We start from the raw sequence: 17923 nt of genomic DNA on the forward strand, positions 1-17923 counted from the left end.
TCGGGCTTTGAAAACCTTCTCAGTAAGTCAGAAAGGGAAGACGTCCAGAGGAAACTGAGGAGAGGTGGTTCAGAACAAGGTTTCAGGAAGATTAACAAAAACCACCACGCAAGGCCTCATGGGCCAGCAGCACACAAAGAGAGTTAGAGAGTGCCTAACTGAAACAGCATACCATCACACAGCACCAGAGAACAGGAACAGAAATAAATAGACCAATATGAAGGCACTGTAAACATACAACGGAAAGAAAACACAGATCAAGGCAGGGAAGAAAAAAACAGACAGGAGCAAAGATCCTAGCTGTGGTTGAAAAGTCTCTTGGTCAGAACGTGTGGCGAACAGAATGTGTTAGGGAGGGAGGGGAGCCAGGAAAGAGAGGACTCATGTGATCTGACCTGATTTTATAAGGTGGCATCATTCACTGAGATAATGCAGTCTGAGGAAGAATGGGTTTGGAATGCAAAGTCCACAGTTTTGTGTTGGTCTTCACAGTGAAGGCATGTGAGTGGAAACATCAAGGTGGCAACTAGACACACACACACACACGGACACACACGGACAGACAGACACACACACACACACTTAGAAAACAATAGCATTAACACAGCACTAAAGGGCTGCTGAGGTCATGCAAGAATGTACAAACCCAAACTAGAAGGACCTCAAGTCTAAGCATTTAAACATGTAAAGAAAAAGAAAAAGAGAAGTGCCCCATAGGAAAGCAGGGAGTAGACAGACTAGTGAAAGAAAACCCATCCTGTTGCAAACCAGAATGAAGTATTTTTTAAAAGGCTAAGTTGTCCTTCTAAAAGTCAAAATTGCTTCCTAGTATCCAGGAAGATGGGGAAGATTATTGCCTGCGACTTTTACTGTCACCTCTCTCCTTTTCTGCTGTCACACCCAGTTTTATCTAAAGGTTGGCTAAATGGCAATCTATCAATAAAGATGGGCCCCACTCAGAGAAGCAAGGAGTGAGTCTTCATTGTTCTGAGCTAAGGAGGATGAAACATTCATTTCCCTTTGCTACTGACGGGGTGGGGGTGGGATGGAGGCTATGTGCAAGAAGTCTATGAAGGACTCTCAAGAAAATAAAAGGAAGAAGTGGGAAGGAGGAAATAGGAGAGAAGAAAAGGAGAAAAAGAACAGGAGAATAGAAAGGGAATAAGGAGATGTGATGGTTTGAATACAAATGGCCCCATAGGGTCAAATATTTGAATGCTGACTCACTAGGGAGTTGCATTATTTGAAAGGATTGGAAGGACTGGGAGTTGCTTTGTTGAAGTAGGTGTGGCCTTATTGGGGAAAGTGTTTCATTGGGGCTGAACTTTAAGGTTTCAAAAGTCCATGCCAAACTCTCTCTCTCTCTCTCTCTCTCTCTCTCTCTCTCTCTCTCTCTCTCTCTCTCTCTCTCTCTCTCTCTCTCTCTCTCTCTCTCTCTCTCTCTCTCTCTCTCTCTCTCTCTCTCTCTCTCTCTCTCTCTGTGTGTGTGTGTGTGTGTGTGTGTGTGTGTGTGTGTGTGTGTGTGTGTGTGTGTCTGCCTACAGATCAGGATAGTGCTCAGCTACTTATCTAGCACCATACCTGCCTTCCACCATGCTCTCTATCGTGATGATAATAAACTAACCCTCTGGAATTATAAAGTCAGCTCCCAATTAAATGCTTTCTTTTATGAGTTGCCTTGACTATGGCGTCTCTTCACAAGAATAGAAAAGTACTAAGACAGGAGGGAAGAAGAAGTAAAGGAGGACGAGAAGTAGAAAAAAAACGGAAAGGATGGGAGAAGAAAGGAGGAAAGAAAGGAAATATCTAAGGAGGGAGGGCTAGGGAGCTCCCTTCACCTCCTCATTTTCTTCTGTCTTTGGAGTAAAATGGCTTTAGGAGCTCCTAGGTCTTTGTACTGCCATTCAGTACCTGCACTGGTATTATGCAAGAAAGCAGAATAGGAAATTTGAACAAGCCAACAAGAACAAAATTCTAGATGGTATTAGAAAGTAACAGAACCAAATCTTAGAATGTCTTCATTTGATGAGAATCTAAGAGATTAACAGCCAGTGTCCATATTGTATAACGAACCTCTAACACAATCTTGGCAACATGAAGTAGCATTTGTGTGTTTGTTTGTTTGTTTGTTTGTTTGAGACAGGGTTTCTCTGTGCCGCCACCTGGCAGCACTATGTATCTTAATCATAGTCAAAAGACCATACAGAGGAAGAAGTCCTCATTTTGAAAGCTGACCCTGGGAAGCAGTGGCCACTTAGAAAGTGAAGTAAGTAAAGGTGGTGACCATAGACCACTCTCTCCAGAAATAAGGTGGTAGGAAGAGGAGAGGAAGGGCCAAGGAGCCGATAGGTGATACAGAAGCCTGTGTATACAGTGATGGGGATATTCGTGTAGAGAAGAGAGGATGCCCCAAAGAATAAAGGATTCCCGGTATAAGTAGGAAAGATGATCTTTAAAAGACATACTTGATCCACTGAAGAATTAGTGTTACTGGAGGGTACAAGGGCAGGTAGCCTGACAGAGTCAATCATAGTAAACAAGGTTGCTCTGACCATGTTTTCCCAAGATTTATAGAGTGCTTGAAATGCAACCTGTTTCTCAAGATCTACCTAAGGCTTTCCTCCAAGTCCTGTCTGACTAGAATTCTTAATTCCCTCCTTCACATTTCCTCTGTAAGAATGCACGTGCACACACACACACTATATAAATATTATAAGAAAGAATATACATATATATATATCCTTATATATCTATTCTTAGGTGTGTATATTCTTTCTTATAATATATATAATATATTCTTATGTCAGTAGATGTCTCTGAACCATGAAACAAGGACCAACTCATTAATATCTCAGTATCATTATCAATCACAGAGCCTGACTCCCATGTTTATAAATATACTAAACTGGAATGAAGTCTCTCAGTGTGATATCATGAGAAAGGCATTTGGCTTTCATTAATGTTCACAAATTCTATTTCTATTTATTCTCCTACCTGAAAATTTTATGTGGATCATCTCACAGTCAATATTTGTGGTGCTTTTGTGGTCATTTGCAGGCCTGGAGTAAGCAATGAAGGTGGAGGATCCAGTTGCATGGCACACCCTCAGCTGGAGATCATCCAAGCTCTTCTCTGCCTTCTCACTTCAGCTTTCACAGTCTAAGCAACTATGTTGTTTATAACCTATTTATGATATCACTCCCTAAACTCTCCAAGCGTTACATGGCAGTGTTACCTAGTGTTTCTATGTCGGAGATGACAGTAAGGGACTTCAGAGAAAAGCTAGTGTGTTGGATAAGCTTCATCCAGGCACACTGACAAGGCTGTAGCCAGGAGTCCAATGTGAAATGAGCCAACGGTACAAAGTCAATAGGATGATGGTGAGAATGCTGTGACCAGAGGTTGGCAGGGACCTAGCCCTGTGCTTCCACAGTGACAAGGGTTTTCATTTGTTAATTCACTATTTGTACCAACTTTGTAGAACATAACAATTACTGTAAATAATGACAATCAACTGTACTTCATTTTTCCCTCTCATTAGGAAGAGAATTCTGGAAACAAACTGGTTTGATGAGGTCACATGAGCACCATCGAGCCTTGGCTTACCACATTTTTGTGGCTTATTTGCCAGAATTGGGACTCAAGAAAGATGTTTGGGGATTATATCCCTTAAGAGCTGTTTGCCTTAGTGACAAGTTAGGTATCCTGAGGTCCTGTAATCCATCCTCTCTCCTCATTCCACCATCAAAGCTGGTGCCTGATGCATATAGCAGAAACACAAAGAATGATAGATCTTCACCATATGTCTTCCTCTGAGTTTCCCAAGAAGCTAAACCTACAATAAGATTTTGAATACCAGTAGTTTTTTAGGATATATATATATATATATATATATATATATATATATATATAAAAGCATTAGGGAATTAGAGAAGAGAGTCACAGATGGGAAGGTTGCTAAGAAACCAATAAAAGGCACAGCATCAAGTGAGTTATCACTGTTAGGAAACTGAGGCTCTGTACCAAACACACTCCTGAGTTATCCCACCCACTGCTGAGGGAATTGGGGTATTGGTGCACTGTATCCTGTCAGTTGTGATTTGAGGGTCACCCTAGATGTCCTAGCTCCCCAGTACTCTCCATGGGAGCAGCAAAGATGAATCCAACCAAAGAGGGACAAAAACATGCCAGTTAGAAGCCTGTCAGTAGCCAGATGTGGTAGTCCATACCTGTAATGCCAGAGGATGAAAGAGGAAGGTGGCAAGTTCAATGTGAGCCTGGGCTACATAGTAAGACCCTCTTTGTGACAAGTAAGAACTCAGAGAGTACTGAAGGGGTAAGAGACAAGATTGGACACTGGTGTGTGTGTGTGTGTGTGTGTGTGTGTGTGTGTGTGTGTGTGTGTGTGTGTGCATGTGAATGTGTTGGGTCACACTGAGCTGGTAGCTGCAGCTATATACCAACCATTACCAGAAGTGGGGTTATTTTCATGAGAAACCTGCAGAATTCATTACTTTTTCTCAAATCTGTGTCTAAACACCTGTTAGGAGTAGCATGAGGGGTAAGGTGGTTACTTTTGAATCACTGCGATCAAAATACCTGCCACAAAGAACTCATGTAAGGAAAGGGCTCTCCCGATTTTAGTGATTTAAGCCCACGGTGAGGGAAACACATGGAAGTTCCTCACACCACAGCAGTCCAGGAAACAAAACAGGACCTGAGCAGGAACCAGGCCATAACCTTCAAAAAGTCCACCCCTCCTCCTAACGTACTTTCACCAGCCATGCCTGCATCCTCAAATTCTACAGCCTCCCAAATAGTACTACCACCCGGAGATAAGGCCCTCAAAACATGAGCCTACAGGGAACATGGTAGATATAGCCCATGACACCGACGGATTTCTTTCTGCTTATTGTCTCAGAGGGTTCAATTCATGCTGGCTTGTCTTCACGCATCCAGGCAAGACATCATAGCAGGAGGAACACATGACAGAGAAAGCTCTTTACCTCCGGTTGGACGGAAAGCAGGTGTGTTCTCGATACCCGGTTTTAATCCGTATCTCTAGCAATGAATTTCTCACAGTGCATCATAATAACTTGACGAGGCGCTTGTCTCAATGGCCAGACTGTGACCTCTCTGGTTGCGCTCACTCAGTGAGTGTTCGGGATTACCAGATGGATGAACAGCAACCGCTGGTGCGTAAGAAGCAAAGGCATCCTGGGACAGCCATGGGAAACAGCAATGCGTGTAAGAGTGGACGGCCAGACAGGACTTAGAGAGTTCCTCAAGTCCAGCCCCCTGTGGCTGTCTGTTCTGCCCCTCTTTATAACTGGGGCTGAATGCAGAACTTACTGCCTGATAAGCCAGCATTCATGCTCCTACGGAAGCTGTGTTCTCACCCTGCCAGAGAAAGGAATCAATGTCTCATAGTCTCTCATTAATTCAGGCTCGGAGGAGGACTTCTGAGCTGAGGCCACAGGGACAGGACAAGCAGGGAGGGGGTCCCATTATAGTGAAAGGAAAAAATACAACAATGTCACAATACCTCTGGACACACCAGGAATAAAGCGGCAGCCAGCGTGGAGGGGATGCTGGCAATCTCTATTAGGCCCGTTATGTTGGACTGACAGCTGCGTGCTTCCAAGAATCATTTGAAGTTAGGAGACTATGGACACGCCATAGCTTTTCATTTATTGATTTGTTCACTCCATGTGCATAAATTACCATAAAATCAAGGGCTGAGTGACAAACCCAGAGAAAAGATTCTTTCAAGTGAGAAATTGAATATGCAACACCCATTGCTCCACAACACACCCCCTTTTTGCATAATTGGTTCTCATAAACCAAAGATGTCATGAAACGTTTTCCCCCAGACTGTATTTTTTTCGATTTCTATGAGTCCTATAAGAAGGCTCAAATGTCCCAGCACCATTGTAGCCACACAGCAGCTATCCAACATAAACACTTGGCTAAATCCATTGTGTAGTTTACAAGTTGTTTAAATAATCTTTAAAATAAACTTTTAGTATCATCTTCCCATGTCACACTATTCCCGAAGATCCTGTTATCCTCAAATAATAAACAAGCAACCCATCTGTAATCTGCTGCATTGGTCACCATGTGGCCACCATTCATGTCACCACCCTTAAGTCACCATACCACACACAAGTCAATATCTGCAAGTCAATATCAAAATCTCCTGACAAAAGACCAGAGTTTGAATCTATCCGTCCTCGTTGAGTTGGGAACACATCCAAAAACCCACAACATCTAACCAGAAACACAGAGAACCACAATTGTCAGGCACAGTATACTTACATCTGCAGTGTGTGCCACCCATGAAACTTTTCATAGTAGAAATACAAGTGCTGACTGCATTCTTCATATGTGACCTGGCCTGGGTCATAACGAATCCACTGTGGATCCGGGAACTGAATAATGGGACTTCTAGAACCCTCCAGGTTCAATTCCCAACATCCACACAGTAACTCACAGCCATCTGTAACTGCAGTTCCAGGGGATCTGGCCTGGTCTGGCCTCCATGCGGTAAAAAACCCATACACATAAAATTAAAAGAAGAAACAGGAGTGGGGCCTCTGGAAGCGTACAGTTGGGAGAAAGTTTAAAGTGCCAGTGTAGGGGCTGAGGCTGTGGCTGGGTGGGCAGAGAGCTTTCACCCATGTCCACGTATGAAGCCAGTGTGGTGTCCCATGTCTGTAAACTCAGAACAGGGCATCACAACAGGTAGGTCCCAAGGGCTCAAGGCCACCCAATTTTCCCAATCATTGAGCTCTAGGTGCAGCGAGAGACCATGTCGCAAAAAAAAAAAAAAAAAAAAAAACCACACACACAAATCAAAAAAGGATTGGGGGACAGGGAGGGAAGGGATATCCCAAATCTAACCTCTAGGCTACAAATGTTCCTACATTGGCAAGCAGGCATACCTGCACACAGTTGCAAACACAGACACATGGACACACACACACATGCACACACATGCACACATATGCACACATGCACGCACACAAGCACCAGTGAGACAGTGAAATGAATCAGTGGGTGAGGATGCCTAGTACCAAGCCTGGCTATCTGAGTTTGCTCCCCAAAACCCACACATCGAAGAAAAGAACCTACTTCCACATGTTGTCCTCCCATCTATCTGTCTGTCTATCTATCTGTCTGTCTATCTATCTATCTACAGACAGACAGAGATAGATAGATAGATAGATAGATAGATAGATAGATAGATAGATAGATAGATAGATAGATAGATAGATAGATAGATAGATTAATAGGTAGATAATGATAAATATCACAAAAAATAAATAAAAATAAACTTTTAATGTTTAAAGTACCAAGGAAGAGAGAAGAGAATCTTGTAGGGAGAGAGGAAATTTCCAGGTTGAAAGAACAGAGGGAAAATAATAGGCTAGTGGGGGGTGGGGGTGGGGGTTACGGTAGCATATTGGCATCCTGAGACTCTTTCAGCCCTTGGTTACCATGGTTACAGACAACATAAGAGCTGGCCATAGTATAAGATTGGGGCTTCAAGCAGCCTCACAGAAACCCCTCTCGCCCTTCCTTAGACCCTGTCTTTGTCACTTTGTATGGAAAATGACACACTCAACAATCTCTGGCTCCTGTCCCCTCTCAAGTCCACAGTGGCACCCAAAGCCTCCAAATGCACAGTGTTCTGTGCAGAACACAGAAGCCCCAGGCTTCCCTCAAAATACAAATCACATGAAGACTAAACCAGATGTGTGGTGTTGGGCAACTCGGGAGCTCTGATGCAGCCTACTTCCAGGAAACCATTTAGTCAAGATTACAGGGAATATGCAACTGTTTGTCAAAAAGAATACTTACTGGAAAAATGACAGGAATTGCCAACTGTCCTCCTCCACCAGCTTGTCACTGTGGGTGCCTGTCGCCCCAGGCACACTGTCCCTGCCATCTTAGTGAACTATCAACTCGTGTTTCAATCGCACATTTCAGACCGTGTTGTCATTGGTATGGTCACCCCCAACCCCCAACACTTGGAATGCACAGACCAGAAACCATCCTGCTTTTTCTAGTTTTATTCAAGAACAATGAGTACAGTTTGTTTTGTTTTGTTTTGTTTTGTTTTGTTTGGGGTTTTTTGTTTTGTTTTGGGGTTTTATCTGTCTGTTTTGAGACTCACTATGGGTCCTCATATAAATAGCTCAATATACTTTCCATTTTGATAGTGGAGGCAATGGAACCCAGGGCCTCACACGTAACAGGCCTGTCAAATATTGGGGTTATTTGATAGCAGGCAATACAGTAAAATACTAAGGTTTTGTGAGGACTCTCCAGAATGAATCAAATAAGCATCATTCTGCGAAATTATTTCACAAACTGTCACGGATGTTGCTGCTGGTACTGTTACTGCTTTTGTTGTTAGTACTTTGATTGTGTGTGTGTGTGCTGTGTTGTGTTGTTTTTCACTGTTTGAGATTGAACTCGAGGACTTTTATGACCCAGGCATGCCAGAGGTGAGTACTCTACCTCTGGGGTACAGCCCCAGATGGACCTGGATTTTCTTTTTGTCCTTCAGAGCCTTTGTTGAAACTAGCTGTATCTCACAGAACACACTTTAGGAAATGCTATCATTTTCCAGTTTATAAATCATAGTTACATTTATCTCAATTGATCGTCTCAATAGCTGGAAAGTGCTACCATGAACTGTGTTTTGTCCAGGAAAAGAAATTAAGGCACAAGAAGGGTAAGTGACTTTTTTCAAGTCCACACAATGGTCTGGTGTCAATACAGCAACCTAAATAGACTAAAACATTCAGGCAAGAAAGTCAGAAAAGTGATAACTCAAACTCAAATATTGTGATTGCAAACTATATGTTCTTTCTCTGGTTTTTTTTTTTAATCAGAGCAGTCTAGGCTTCATAAACCTGGACTGAGAATATTGGGGTGCTAAGAGACTCCTAATAGGGGTGCTTCTGCTGTGGATCACCCTCCCTGGCAACCTGGACAGTGCCCCAGATGCTTCTCAATTCTGGATGTGTCGTTCTGTTTCAATTCATCTTCATAACAAACTTTAGCTACAGCTAAAGAGGCCAAGTCAAAATGAGAAATTTTCCCCAGTCAGTTAATACTAAGCAATACAGCTCAAACTAAGACAAAAGTGATCTATGGGAGAAGGAAGGGACTCGATTGATCAACAACTCGATTCTCTCCTTTTCTATAGGAGCAGCAGAGACAGCCCAAGGACTTAGATAACCCCACTCTCTGCTGCCATGATCCATAGGGAGATATCTTACCTTGAATCTAAGCTAAATGATTATAATGTGCACTTATTTTCATTCTAATACTGAATATACTAGACCAGATCAGACCTGAGTCCTTTCTATATGGTCTCAAATTCTGCTGTGAGAAATGAACGCCTTTAGCTTAAAGCAACATTTCTCAACCAGTAGATTACGGGTCAGGTTGGTTTGTGATTAAAATGGGTGAAAAACAAACCATCTCCAGTTTGAAACAAAAAAAAAAAATGACAATGCGCTAATAGGGACCTTTTAGCTTTAGTCTCCTCTCATCATTTCTTTAAATACTCACCTAACTTCTTGGACTTCCTGGCTCCCACAACCAAGTTGGTAGGTACACAGTTGTCAAATATCACAACTGACCCCTGGAGTCTCTGTTTGGCCTGCCACGCTTAGGTTGCACTAAGGATGGGTAAATTACGGGGCTCCATGAGTTGAATGCTCACTGTGCTGAAGTCAGGATCCCCACCCCCACCCCAACATCTATGTAAGAGCTCTGTGTGGCAACACACATCTGCAACCCCAGCGCTAAGACGATGAAAATTCCTGAAGCTTCTGCCCAGACAGTCTGGCCCAAATGACTTCCATTTAGTGAGCAACCCTGTTTGTAGATAGATAGATAGATAGATAGATAGATAGATAGATAGATAGATAGATAGATGATAGATAGATAGATAGATAGATAGATAGATGATAGATAGATAGATAGATAGATAGATAGATAGATAGATAGATAGATAGAGTAGAGAGTGATTAAGGATGTCACTCCCTTAACCTCCATGCATATGTACATACATACATACACACATACATACACACACACACATGCACACATAATAACACATGCACAACATACACAGGTTAAATTACAATACCTATCTCTATCCTGATAGACTGTTTGGTTGTAATTCAGGAAACCTCTTGTCTACTAATCTGTATAAGATGCTCATTTTCTATGCAGTAAACTTGTTTCTGGCTCCTGCCCCATAATTACAAGGACTGGCACTTCAGATCTGCCTACAAAGGCCACTGTGAACTGCAAGTTTCTTTCATCTGGAAACAGCCTCAATGTTTCTTCTACTATCTGTTTCACAGATAAAACTCTCTATCTTGGGTCCCTGGGGAAGTGGGGAAGTGAGAACAGTTTACAGAAGCAACAGCAAATGAGATCAGAACTCTTTGAGAACTAGGTAAGGACAAAGGAAGGAAGGAAGAAGACAGGGAGGTGATCTCCGTGATGGCTGCTTGTGTATGGTAGTAACAAATCCCACTTACTTATAGGGAATCAATAAGACCGAAACTATACCCAGAATTCCCTGAAATCCTATCTGGCTGATAATTCTACTGTCAGTATTTACTGCCCACTCCCCACCACCACCACCTCTCTAGTGTTTGGATAGCAGAGGAAAAGCCCTTCATAGTCACCCCTTTTTTGGCAAGTGGCTGTGGTCCTCGCCCCTTCTCCAACCTCAGGTAGAGGATAAGAAAGCCAGGCTTTATAGTCATGCTATGGCACTCAGTTCCAGACACTAGGAGGAACAAAATAGAAATCTCAAATTTCATCCATAAACCACAGAAACATTCTGTAAACATGAGGTCTCTGCTTTCCCCCATTCTTGGTGACAGTGATAAGTCTCGTAGACAACGCTGAGCTGCTGGGAAGGGCCCAAAGGACCGGAGTCCAGAAAAGGATGGTTCTTAAAGACAGAAATAAGCCATGCGGGTGTAAAACAACATAGTGACCTCATTCCTGACACCACTTTAAGGTTCCACAACAAAGCCTTCAGATGGGCCCTAAGCAGATCTAACGCAGTATGATCCACCCACTATGTACCCCTCTTAACAAAATCTGAGAAGAGACCATCATTTTTATTCACCTTTCTGCTTTCACCAAGGGACTAAACTGGGCAAATGGCTTCTTTCTGCTTTTTAATCATTTATCATTCTGGGTGAGTGTGTGTATACATGTGTTGCCTGAGTGTGTACATATGCATGAATGTGTGCTTGTGTGTATGAGAGAGAGGGAAAGACAGAGACAGACAGACAGATTCACAGTAGACTAAAAGTAAAAAGCAATTCACTAGCTCATTGTGCCTGTAGTAACCTTCACACCATATCTCAGCTATGATTAAAGTTTCCCAGTTGGAGGCAAAACAGGACTGTGTTTCTCAAATACGCCTGACTTAAGATGAAGCCAAAGCATGGTGGTGACAGAAATGGGATGGACGGCAAGGGTCCACATGCCCTGTCTTTATTCCACAAAGAAAGAATTAACTGTGCTGTAAAGGAAGCTCAAGCCAAACCTCAGCCCAGAAAAATCTCTGGAACACCACCGTGCTGTACTTTCTCGGCTAATTATGGTGATTTGGGGCTTGTTATTAATTGCATTTGGAATGCTGATCTTCTGAAAGTTGGATATTAAATCAGAAATAGATGATTTCCTTTCCAGAGAACCTAAACTGTGCAAATGTATGTTTGAAAACACACTAATGAAGACAGCACTCACGGGGCCCCACCAACTCCATATAGCTCCCTTTTGCCACAGACTGGTATTTTGCCACGCCTTTGCCAGGATGGAAGGTAGGTTCCACCTTTCACATGCTGATCCATGCTGTAACATGTATGTAGCCTATGCAGGTGCAAGTTGCTGAAACAGGCCACAGCTGGAGACCCACTGGCCACCTCCACTCTCCCAGGGAGACTTGTGAGTGTATTGCAGAGTAGGAAGAGGGGGTGACCTTGGAATTGATAAACCGTGGAGGGAAAAAAAGTGTGACTGATGGTACCCTGGATAGAGAGGTCAGCCTCTGTTCCCTACCTATTTGAAGTCTGAGGGTCGCAAAGAAGTTGCTTCCCCATTTTCTACATCCTAGCTTTCCCGGTAGCAAGACTATAACACTCTTAATATCTGCAAAAATAGTTTCTTGAAGAATAAATGACATCATTTGTAAAAAGTGTTCTGTAAACTGAAGAGTGCTACACAAAAGGTGAGGGATTTTTCTGGAACTCCCAACTGAAAGTGCAGCTTTTTAAAGAACCCAGCTCCCGTTTGGAGGTTTTATTTATTTCTTAAGTGTATTAAAGGGCCTGAAAATAGCCACAGATCCACTATTAGCTGAACACTGATCAGATCTTTGTCTGGCTAGACACACCCATCTGGCATCACTACCTCACGCTCACACGGCCTTTCGATTCCTGGAGAAAGAGGGGAAGGAAAGCAATGTGCTACACAGGCTTGAGAACCGGGAAGGAAATGAGACTGAGAGGAGGAAATGGGAAAATGGATGTGTGTTCTGGCACCATGCTACTGAAGTCAGCCTTCTTCTTCTTCTGGTTTTATTTGTACTTTGTGGTTTGCAACTTTGAGGCATTTAGAATTTCGTGATACCAGCGCCTTGGATACCCTCCAGTCCCTCCATTCACCTGTTTATTCATCCATAATCCAAACATCAATAGATCTGGCTCTCCCCCCCCACCTAGCCCCCCTCCCTTGCTAATCCTTCTCTATCTCCCTTCCTGTCTCTATTCATCCATCTATCTACCCATCCGTCTGTCCATTCATCCATCCACCCATCTATCCACCAAGTTCATCATTCAACAATGGGTTTATAAGTGACTAAGGTTTGCCAGGCACTTCCTGTGGCACTGGAGTACAATTTTTGAACAAGTGCCTGCTTGTGAAGCTCCAGTGCTAGCAGAGGAGTTTGGCATCCAGCATAGCGTGTAAGTAAAGTGGTTCCAGACTGCAACTGCCAGGAAGAAGCCCTCAACAGACGACACATTCTAGAACCTGACAGAGACAGGGAACTGGATTCCTCAAACAGGGCAAGAAAGACCTTTCAAGGGAGGTAGCATGTGACCTGAGAGTCGCATGGTGGAGAGGAGCCAGGGGTGTGAATATTCACTGTGAGCAGCTCAAAGCATACATGCAGAAGCTCTGTGACAAAACGCAACATGAGTCCTTTACAGAAAAGGAGAGGGGGAAGAGGAAAAAGACAATCCATTGCCTCAGGTACCCAAAGATCAGAACAAGGGTGGGGTGGAGCAAGAAGACGGAGAGCTACACAAAGAGCCCACAGGTATACAGAGGTCACATCCATGACTGCTTTCTAAATGGAAAGAAAGTAAGGCCCAGAGAGGCTAAGTGAAGACCCCAAAGTCACACAGCCAGTAAATGACACAGCTGCTTCCAGAACCTAATTCTTTTCTATCCCCACATCTTGAGTTTTCTCCACTATATTGATCCACTTGCCTCAAGCCCTGAGAACACTCTGCATTGATGTTTCTAGGGCTTAAAACTTGCTGGAGCGGCATGCAAATCTGGAGTAGGCAGGAGAACACCACTAAATGATTCTGGTGACTTGGCATGACTACCCCTCCTCTGCCTAGCCTTCTCCCTCTTTACTCTCTTCCTTCTCTTTCACCTCCTCCCTCCAATAAGTTTTAACAGTCCTTGAGTTGGAAGACTCACCAGGCAAGAGCCAGATGTCCCAAGAGTCTATTAGACACATGCTAACAGAATGATTAAGAGTCCAGATTTTAGTCCAGCCCCACTACCTACTAGCTGTGCAACTCTGAGCAAGTTGCTTGACCTTTCTGATCCACAGTTCCCTTATTTTTAAATTTAGGATAATACTTTCCTCCTAAACTGCTTTCAGCATTAAGGAAACTAATACATGAGAAGCATTCAACTGGTATCTGGCACATAATTCTAAGACACACCCATGGCCAGACTCTAGTCACCTGCTCCTTCAGAAACAAAAGATATGAGCCAGATCATGTCAGAAAAGGCAGTTTCACGGTGTCCTGGCAACAGCAATGGTCAAGTAGGATAATAACTACTTGACCAAATAAGAACTATGAAAACTGAGTCTGAAGACTGACTCCTCTTCCAGAGGACCCAAGTTCAATTCCAGGCACCCACATGGCAACTGGGTAAGCATCCGTAACTACAGTTCCAAGGGTGATCTCATGCCCACTCCTGGCCTTCATGAACACTTCATGCATGTGGTACACACGCAAAACACCCATACACCTAGAACTAAATGAAGAATGTTTTAAATAATGAAAATAATAAAATAACGAAAGCAAACCAGAAGGGGACCCGTGAGAGGGAGGGAGGAGGAGTGGGGTAGGGAGTTGGGATGGAGAATATAAATATGAATAAAGTATAATGACACATATGAATGAAGATGCCATCATGAAACCCACTCCTCATATGTTAATCATTTTTTTTTCATTTATAAGTAAGAATTGTGAGCATAAGTGATGGGAGCAAGCACCTATTCTGGCTCGTGCAATGCTGTTCTTTTTATTGTGGTGTTTATTTTTAGCATCTGTGGTTGTAACTATAGATGTTACTAGTATACTCTTCTCTGTATCAGGCTGTGAAACACAAAAAAACTTCATGAGAACCACTTGTCACGGAGACACAAGATGTTTCAGAAATAAGCTTTCAAAGCCAGCATCAGAAACACAGTCCCTTGATGTTCCTAGCAAAAGCTATCTACCCCTGCCCTGTTAACTGCTGCCCCCTAGAACGTCCCCACTTCTCCACACCAGACCTGCCCCAGCTGCATCCTGGTCCTCCAAAGTTCCACCTGGGTGCTTCCTTCACAAATCCTGTTGATTTCAGGTCACCAAAGCTTCTCCCTGCATCATCTCTCCATCCCCAATGCCACTGCCTTGGCTAGTGCACCCTTGCATGTGGTCCCTAGAATTGCAATCATCTTGTGCCAATGGTTCTGAAACTTAGCTCAGATCACGTGACTCCGGCTTGGACCTCTTCAAGGCTTAAAATAAAGACCCCTCTTCCTCAATCCCAAACCTGACTATCACAACCAACACCGGGGGCTTTGGAGATCCCCAGCCATGCCTCACAGCACGAATTCCTTACTTTCTCTCTCCTCTAGGCTTAGAGCACTGTTTTCAGCTCCTCAAATGCACATGTGCCTTCTGCTCTGTGAACTTCTTCTCTGAGGTTCCCTCTAAGGAAGGTAGAGCCCCTTCTCAGTGGCCTGGGAACTCTCCCTCTTGGTACCAGTACCATAAGGGTGTCATTTCCTCAGGAAACCTGTCACCCTTTCCTCTGGCCTTTGCCAATCTGCTTGTTTTGTTTCAGACAGAGGAGAAGCCTAAGTTGACTTGGAACTCACGAGGCAGCCTCATGTTAATTAAGCTCAAACCAATGGAATTTGTTAATTAAGCTCAAACCAATGGAGCCTGCCTCGGGCTCCCCATTGCTGGCAATACAGGCAGGAGTCACCACACCCAGCTTCAAGGTTTTCTATCAGACTTTCTTAAAGCCTCTTGGTGCCCACAGAGCATGCTACACTTTGAATTCCTGATGCCACCCTGCAGTGACTAATTTTGATCTGACACCCACACTGTAAACTCCAAGAAGACACATATTTTGCCTGCCCTCTTCTGACTATATTTCCAGGTCTCAGACTGTGCCCGGTGTGAAGTATGTACTTGACGAATAAATCCTGCGATGATTTAAAATAAAAGCCAAACCACCAGGCTTTTTAATTTCCAGAGATTTGGAGACCAAACAGAAGGCTGAGGCTGTACTGAAGGTATTTACAAACTGAAGGGCGATACCTCTTCATTCACTCTTCAGTCAGGCAAGTCATAAGACATTTACTTCAAACATAACTTGCTTTCCTGGATCTAGTCTGAGGAAGAGAAGAAATGAAGTCATAAAGAAATTGAAAGGGAGGAACTGAGCTGAGTGGGAATTAGATATGATCAAGATATATTGTATAAAACTGTCAGACTAAATAAAACAATATTCTTTAAAAGAAGAAATATATTCACACACACACACACACATACACACACACAAATTTTAACTCCAAGACCCACTCAAGCGCTGCCTATCCTAATTCAGCCTGTATATGAGCTAAGAGGTGACTGGACACACTGTTTCAACTTGTCCTGCTCCAATACTATTTACAAAGAGCCACAATATCTATACATTAACATGTGGGGCAATGGCCAAGACCAGGAGTGTGGTGCACCCACACAACCTGCCTTAATACCTTTTACAGGAAGGAAAAGTGAGACCACACTCCTAAAAGCATACCAAACCATTGTGTGCGTGGGCACACTGTAGGTCACTCCGTGAGCCCTTCCCAGACCCACCCTTGTCGAGAAAACCACTCCCCACAGCCTTTCTACAACCTGAGCCAAACTAGCCTAGCCGGCAGGATTAGTAATAAGACAGAGCAAAGACTCTAGAGGCCCCTTGGGCTCCATTATGCTTCATGCCCTACGAGAGAAGTGCTACCCCAGGGACAGCTGCTGCAGATCTTAGCCTCACATGCTGCCAAGAAACCTGTCCCTCTGAGGACACGCGGGCCATGAGGCTCAGCTCCAGGTCCAGTGAGAGTCACCCCACCCATCTGCCAGAGAGAGACAAAGATCACTAGAAACAAAGGACACACACACAGGCACACACGTACATGCACATTCACAAAGTCAAAAGCAAATACCAACACTTGGTATAATTTCAAAATAAACAGCAGCTTGGTGTGTCTTTAAATAGATGGTGAAGCCATCCTAGAGGGACAACGACTATGTGATCTTGACAGGCGCGATCTGGGTTCCGAACCCACGCTGCCTCCGCCCTCCTCCCACCCACGCTGCAGTTGTCAGGCGCATTTCCCAGTCTCAGGACGCATGCTGCCTGCCGGGAGCAAGCCCATCCACGCCTGCCAGTGAGGCACCAGCAGGTGGAAGAGAGCCAGGGTAGCCCGAAGTAGGCAATACCAACCTTTAGGATCCCAGTTCACCTGCTTTCTTGGCGTCTCGATTGGAAATTTCATTGCTCCGTTGCCCACAGGGGGATGAAATGAAAAGAATCAAAATAATAATAATAAAGTCTTCAAGATTTACAACTCGTCGGTTAAACAGACCAACGGAACAATTTGTGAGGATGGAGGAGCATTGAAGTGGCTCGTGGGGAGCCCCAGAGAAAGACAAGCGGGGAAAATACTAGCAGAGGAAAGCACCGAGCACTGGCTTGGTTGGGTGTTTGCACCGGTTAAGGGGGTGGCCAGTTGCTGCCCTTGTGGGTGAGAGAAAAAGTAAGATCGGATGCTGAGGGTGGTTCCGAGAGGATCAAAGAGCCGGGCTGCTTCTGCAAAAGCGCGGTAGGCAGATGCGAGGCTGAGCAGCCGCCGGGCGGAGGCCGGAGTGAAGCCCACCGCAGCGTCCCTCGGGTCCCCAAAGGCGTGTTCGTACCCCCTCTCTCGCATCCACACACACGCGCACACACACATACACACACATCCATACATACACGCACACACACAGGCGCGCGCGCACCGGGCCGCGCGCTCGGGCGGACACGTCAGCCTCGCTCGCCTGAGCACAGAGCACTCGCCCCTCCCCAGCCGCGGCTCCTCGCCCCCGGGCGACGCCCCCCACTCTCCACCCGCTGAAAGCCATTGGACAGAAGGGTGGCGCGGCGCCCCGGGGAGCTCGCGGCTAAGGCGACCCTCCCCGTGGCGCGCTGCAGGTGCCGCGCCACTGCGGGAGAACGCCGGGCGCGCGTGGACCCCGGACACCGGGGCTCGTCGCTGGGCGGTGGCGGACCTGTCCTTCCCCGGGCTGCGCGGAGA

General features: G+C 44.7%; 1 protein-coding gene across 1 annotated transcript in view; it reads right to left on the reverse strand.

The window, feature by feature from the left end:
* Positions 1-17629, reverse strand: part of Kcnk10 (potassium two pore domain channel subfamily K member 10) — a 130460-nt gene extending 112831 nt beyond the window's left edge. The window contains exon 1 of the mRNA XM_021179327.2: positions 17074-17629. Within this exon, the coding sequence (XP_021034986.1) occupies positions 17074-17125 (52 nt within the window). The 5' untranslated portion in view covers positions 17126-17629. The remainder of the gene's footprint in view (positions 1-17073) is intronic.
* Positions 17630-17923: the final 294 nt, after the last annotated feature.

The sequence above is a fragment of the Mus caroli genome, chromosome 12 (assembly GCF_900094665.2).
Source record: "Mus caroli chromosome 12, CAROLI_EIJ_v1.1, whole genome shotgun sequence".
NCBI classification, from domain to species: domain Eukaryota; kingdom Metazoa; phylum Chordata; class Mammalia; order Rodentia; family Muridae; genus Mus; species Mus caroli.